This window comes from Apaloderma vittatum, unplaced genomic scaffold (genome assembly GCF_000703405.1).
Source record: "Apaloderma vittatum isolate BGI_N311 unplaced genomic scaffold, ASM70340v1 scaffold1232, whole genome shotgun sequence".
Lineage (NCBI taxonomy): Eukaryota > Metazoa > Chordata > Aves > Trogoniformes > Trogonidae > Apaloderma > Apaloderma vittatum.
Window position 1 is genome coordinate 2,070 of NW_009702832.1, and position 6,773 is coordinate 8,842.

At 45.3% G+C, this 6,773-nt stretch overlaps 1 protein-coding gene across 1 annotated transcript; it reads left to right on the forward strand.

Moving 5' to 3' along the window:
* Positions 1–2,445: 2,445 nt before the first annotated feature.
* Positions 2,446–5,310, forward strand: LOC104270098 (muscle, skeletal receptor tyrosine protein kinase-like; the record flags this gene model as incomplete). The annotated part of the gene is made up of 2 exons (XM_009864357.1): positions 2,446–2,594; positions 4,634–5,310. Coding segments are annotated over 2 exons (826 nt in total), but the record flags the coding sequence as incomplete, so codon positions are not given.
* Positions 5,311–6,773: the final 1,463 nt, after the last annotated feature.

Consider the following 6,773-nt stretch of genomic DNA (forward strand, 5'->3'; position numbering starts at 1 on the left):
CACAGTCCCAAATATCAATTCAAGCTGATCTTCAGGTTTTTCACAGTTACTGCTCTGGGAAGAAAACCTGAGTCGGAACTTAAGATCAGGCACTCTCTATAGGTAGATTCAGGGTGAAATCGCTAACTACATTGCTGGTTATTTCTTTGGATGGTAGGTACCTGCCAGTGTTGCACAAATCCATTGATGGTGAAGATGGCGGGGACAGCTGCTCTCCATTCTGTCCACAATCTGTGGATATTTCTTCTAAGCCTTTAGATAATCACGAGAGAGGAAACTTAGGGTAATTTTTGTTGATGCTTCCCAGTTCTAGAAGAAATTTACCTATTTTCTAGAAAGCACTTCATGTTCTGGCCCACTGCCTGGATTCTGGTTAATTTCAGAAGCAGCAGCTTCCCAGTGCTCCCCTGCAGATGTGCCCCTACCCCTGTGTACAAGGACTGACTTTTGCACAAAAGAGGTCAACCTCAACAGCTCTCTGTGGAGACTGCGAACGGAGTCTGTCTCTGTTCCACATCAGTGTGATTTTCCCAGGTCTGCTAAGAACTGGGCAGAAGTAGCGCATGAGTTACCAAGCATGAAACTGCTTGCTGTTGCCTGAAAGACCCATTAAAAGGCATTGTGCAGCTTAATCTCACTTAAATTACATTTGGATAGTTTATATTACAAGATTTCAGTGAAGAGGGATGGGTGTACTTCAGGCTTCAGAGCTTCTCTCTCCAAGGCATGAGAGATGGAGCTGTGCCTGCCCCTGCTTTGGCACTGCAGTAGGTCTGCGCTACCATCTGCTAGCCAGCGATGAGTGGCAATCTACAACGACGTTATTTGGAAGAGATAAAGGCTCTCCTCTTTTTACTTTTAAATGCTCTACCAGTTTCTTCAGGCTGTTGCTGCCGACTTTCTCAAGCACTGAGATTACACAGCAGCTGGTAGGTGCTGGTACTTGTCCCCTCCCACTACACTGGAAACACGCTGCCAGAGCAAGGGGGAAAAAAGGAGGATATTTTGCTGCAATGGAGGCACTAGCAGACAAGTGTGGAGTCTGCTTCTCTGCTCCAGCATGCCAGATCCCCTTGCTCGAGCATCTCAGCTGCGATCTGGCCACCTGTGGGATTCCTTTCCTGATGGGCACCCTGCCATCTCCTGACATTTGACATTTACAGCATCCAAGTGCAACTGTTGCAACTGCCATATGTCTGGAGTAGATGACAAGGAAACTGGAAGTTTGCTTTGGAAATCGGAACCTTCTCTTGGGGCTACTGAGCAGTAAAATAATCTGGCATTTGAGCAACGGGAGGGCAGCCGGGCTGGAGTAGTAACATGACTCGTAAATGGGCGCTGCTCTCCACGGGCTCTGGCTGGCTACCTGTAAGGAGTGGGTTTTAGCTGCAGGAACCCTGGGAAGAATTCACGCGGGTAACAAAATGCGTGTCTGAGGTTTGATGCGTGTTTGAAGAGAGGAAAGTTACTCTTTCTTTGGCAACATCTACTCCTAAACCTTTGGCAAGCCCATCTAATTAAACTTGTTGAGGGCCCAGTGACCTGTAGGTAAGTAAACAAAATGAGTCTGTGATTACTCTTAAGTCAGGAAGCTCTGTTTCCTATGGTTTTGTGCCTCTAAGCTCTAGCTGAAGATTCACCAATGTCTTAACATGGGTATATTCATGCATTACCTTGTTCATCAGACAGGGCATATGTATGCTTTGCCCCTTCTATCCTGTCACCTGTTTCCACAAAACTTGCAGGAGCATAATTATTTCCAAGACCTCAGATCCACCATGTTAAAGTCAGCCCAAATTAGCTAATGGATTTATAACTTCTTGAATTACAGGCAAACACACATGCCACACACAGTGAGAACAGTGGCAAAAGGGTATTTTCATTACAAAACCAGAGGAATGTACTTGCTGAAATTGTTAATTGCACTTTAGTAGCAGCCAGATGTATAAATGCCACTGTCATGCCAGGTATGGGGTATGGTAGTGACAAGAGGCTCTTTCAATGTTTTCCTATAAAATGGATTTATTTTTAGTTCAGGTAAGCTCAGTCATTATACCCCAAAAGTGAATTGTTTGGACTGAAGAGTACATCCTGCTCTTCCTGATGTTTCTGATGTGACCTCCAAGCCAGGGAGAAGTTATTGCTTACCAATCTGTTATTTATCTCTTTGCTAGTCTGGTAAAGAGTCTGTAAGCAGAAAAAGTAGTTCAAAACAGGCTACAAGGGGATTTAGTTCCCCGTAAACCTGTCTGTGTGCTATGCAATGCAGACTTGTCCAAGAGATGAAAATCATCTTTCATATTCCTTTAATTGGAGCTCAGGCCTTCTACCTTTCTGGTTTTTCCCCCCTTTTTTTCTGTCAGCACTTCCTTTTGTACCAGAAACTGAGCCTAGGTTTGGTGTGCATCCGTCACTGATACTTTCCTTTCTCCTCTCTCCCTGCAGGGCCCCAGGGCTGCTGCCTTACGAGCCTTTCACAATGGTGGCAGTGAAAATGCTTAAAGAGGAAGCATCTGCAGACATGCAGGCTGACTTTCAGCGAGAGGCAGCCCTCATGGCAGAGTTTGACAATCCGAATATCGTTAAGCTTTTAGGTATCTGAATGAGGTGCCCATGTACAGGGTACCACCTTCTGCTAATCCGCCGTGGGGTTGTTGGGCATGCAGGGGTGAACGCACACGCATGACCAGCGCTTAATGCCAATGGCAATGCAGCTCTCTTTTGCAAAAGAAGATGCCTCTTGCAAAAGAGATGAGCTCTTCTGTATACCACTGCATGCTCTGCTAAATTGTCCGCAAGAACAAGTGTCAAAATGTAGGTCTGATCCTTAACAGAATGGTGCATCGTAATAAACCCTCCTCCTGTTGCATTCAGTATACTGTTGACTATCTTACTGCCTAGATCTGCTTCCAGTGGGAGGCACCAGCTTCCTGAAGCTGTGGTTTATATTGTGGGTACTTATAAAAACCAGGCACAAGTTTTGTTAGTTTTATGGGTCCCGCTGACTACTGTGATGTCTGGACACTCACCAGCATAAAAAAAACAAAATGAAAGAAATAAACCAAAAAAGCCAACTGCAGAAATGGTCTCTTCCTTCCCCTCCCTTCCCAGCTGAAAGAAAACCTCAGTTTATTGTGTTTTTTTTAATAAAGTCTTGATTCAACAGCCTGGCTAATAGGGCATTCTTCTTGGAAGGAAGCTGCTGACCAAATCATATTTTAGTAAAATTTCAGGTTTTGACTGAAGTAAATGTTGCCAGCCACCTTCATCTGGCAATCCTGCTGTAAGTTGTTCTATGCAGATCTGATCCTATGAAGAGGCAGCTGAGATCTTAATTTTTTTTGGTAGGAAGTTCCACAAAATTTGGAAATAGGTAAATTCCAGTTTGGGGAAAGCTGGGTTGATGCAGGTATTTCAGCTACAGAAAAGCAGGAAATATCCCAAATTCAAATAAACATTGTCTCTATTGTCAACACCTTTCAGGTCAGGAAAGGGTAAAGGTACAGGAGCAAACTAGTTTCGCATTGTGGGGGTGTGGAGAAAACAGCCACCTTGTTGAAGACAGCTTAGATGATAAAGCTCTCACATACACTCCTCATGCTTGTCAGATCCTGATTTTATCACACTGGGAAGAGCTCTCTGTTTTTCCTCAAAGCTTCAAGTGTAAGATCATCAACAAGAATTTCAGATTTCACAGTAACTTGGATCAGCAATTGTTAAACTATGGCCCTAAGAAGCAAAACACATACATTTTAAATGCTAGCCTTTGCTGGCAATTGAATAACAAACATACAAGTATTTTTTCCATATCACTGTATGCTCAGTAAAACTGGCAAAAGTGGGGTCCTGTACTGAGAGTGGCACCCAGTAAAGCTGGAGTAGGGCCAAGCATGTGTCCTTCAATGGGATGAGGCTCTCTCACATCTATCAGATGTGGCGAAACTCTGCTTTCTGATGTCTTTATTTCTTTCATTTTTGAGTGTCTGTCACACCAAAAGTAATTTCTACACCTAACAGTTTTTGCACTATTTGTTAAACAACAAAAAAAAGAAGTAAAATCCAGAAGATGTTGTAGTGGTAGTGCTTTTCAATTTCAAGTGTATATCCCACTGAACGCTTGAACATGTCCCTCGTAATTACTTCTGAAGCCTTCCTGTGTATGTGTAGCCACTACAGTCATATTAGTATAAGTACAATAATTACAACAAAAAAAAAGAATAAAAAATACCAGAACTACAGAGGTTACTTCCAGAAATTATGTTCTTTCAGCTGCACCTCTGAAGAGGCAACACTTCTCTTAAGGCCAGCTTAAGCAGGATTGGGGTCTTAACTACACATAGCTCCAAGAATATTTCTTTTTCCTGGAGTGTCCAAACAAATCAGGCAACATATGACTTGTTAACATCCCCCACAGAGTCAGTATTAAATCCCTAGTGCAGGAGCTTCAAAGATGCAAAGGGGTGCATGCAAACTTGATGGCATTTACATGCTTCACCTTTCTCTCCATCCCTTCATGCATTGTCGAAAGTCCCCGTTTTGTGCAGGTATTTTTGGAATTTTTTTTTTTTGTTTTGCACGAAAGAACACTCTTTTCTACCCAAATGACCTGTGTGGTGCATCTACCTTCTTCCAGGTGTGTGTGCTGTTGGGAAACCGATGTGCCTGCTGTTCGAGTATATGGCCTACGGGGATCTCAATGAGTACCTGCGCGACCGCTCGCCCCGCAACCTCTGCAGCCTGGTGCACGGCAGCCTGGACGCGCGGATCCGCCTCCCCAACCCCCTGGCGCTGTGCTGCACCAGCCAGCTCTGCATTGCCAAGCAGGTGGCTGCTGGCATGGCCTACCTCTCTGAGCGCAAGTTTGTCCACCGGGATCTGGCTACCAGGAACTGCCTGGTAGGGGAAAACATGGTGGTCAAAATCGCCGATTTCGGTCTGTCGAGGAACATGTATTCGGCCGACTATTACAAAGCGAATGAAAACGACGCCATCCCCATCCGCTGGATGCCCCCCGAGTCCATTTTCTACAACCGCTACACCACAGAGTCCGACGTTTGGGCCTATGGGGTGGTGCTGTGGGAGATCTTCTCCTATGGCATGCAGCCCTACTATGGGATGGCTCATGAGGAGGTCATCTACTACGTGAGGGATGGGAATGTCCTTTCCTGCCCAGACAATTGTCCCCTGGAGCTCTATAACCTGATGCGTCTCTGCTGGAGCAAGCTGCCTTCTGACCGGCCAGGCTTTGCCAGCATCCACCGCATCCTGGAGCGCATGTACGAGAGGGCTGTGGCCACCCCATCAGTCTGAGGGATGCGCCCAGGGGTCCTCTGTGTCCACATGTTTGGACTGACTTGAACCAGCCCACGGGCTCCTGAGCAGCAGTTCCATGCAAAGCCCAGCTTTAGGTAGAAGGGAAACATCCTGTTCCTTTGCCAAGCAAGAAGTGAGGATTGCACCTCCCTGCTGTGGGCTATACCTGCCTGAATGGGACTCCCAAATGACAGGGCTGTCCTCTGACCACCAAGCGTGGACTCCAGTACTCAGCTTGGTGGGGGTGCTGGCCGTGCTAATTCAATACCTGTGTTAGGCATTTCCAGGAGCAGAGTTCCCCAGGGAAAGCGTATGAATGTTTCACTGGTGGCACTTCCCTACCTAACAGGTCTTTCCATGTCCTTTTGCACTTATGTTCTTGGCTTCTACCTTTTTCTTCACTTCTTCCTATGTTTTCAAGTATTATTTAAAAAGAACAAAAGATTGCCTACTTCAATCTTTTTGGGGATACTTTTGGGGATGTTTACTATTTTATTTTTGTGTACTCACTTCCTTTTGTAGAAAAAGAATGTTTCTGAACACATAGGCCACTTTCTTATTCCTTTTAACTTCCACCTCCTCTTTGACACTCATGAATATAACATTGACAGAGTCAAAACAGGAACCTGCAGGACCACCAGCAGCTGCCCACATCTCATGTTACACAGACAAGAAAACTCCTGTGAAACACAGAGCCTTGCATTTTCAAAAGTGGGAAATCCACAGTGATGTTCATTTGATGTTTGTTAAGATGTCACCCAAAATCTTGCTTCATGCATTATAGCCCATCTTTCCTGCCTTGGCCTGCAACAAAGCCATTTGGTGCTAAGGTAGAAATTTAGCCCAAAGGCGTGGTCCTGCACCAAGGTGTATTTATTTGCCTTTGCCTGCAGTATGGTCCTCACTGTACCAAAAGCAGGGAGAAATGTAGCTCCTTGTGCCGAAACATGACAGGTTACTTACTTCTTTCCTTCTCCCTTACATTCTTTACCTCTTGTTTCTGGCTTTCCTGTCCTGACACCATCTCCTAACGCCTGCAAGCCCCACTGCAGCATTTGCTAACCATCTCTCCTTGTGCTGCAGTTTACTGATGCAGAAGTAGGGAACGTGGATGTGTGCCATCAGTGGCCTTCAGAGACAACCTGCCAGTTAGGAGAAGGTGGAGAAAGGGAGAGTTCATACTCCACAGAAGCAGCATTGCAGACTGTCCAGCTGCAGGGCAAAGATGAGACTGCCTCAGTTACACATGGTTCACAGCTCACCTTCAGCCACTGAATGTCATTTCTCTGCTAAAAGTTCTCCAAGTTGTAATGGATACTTCAGTGCCAGAGAAAAAAAACATTTCTCTAAGGACAAGTTTTACCTTTAAATTCCTTGGGCAGTGAGGAGAAGTTATCTCAGAGCTTGATCGCTGATACGAAATATACCTGGAGGTAGAGATGTGCATTATCCCTGCAGAG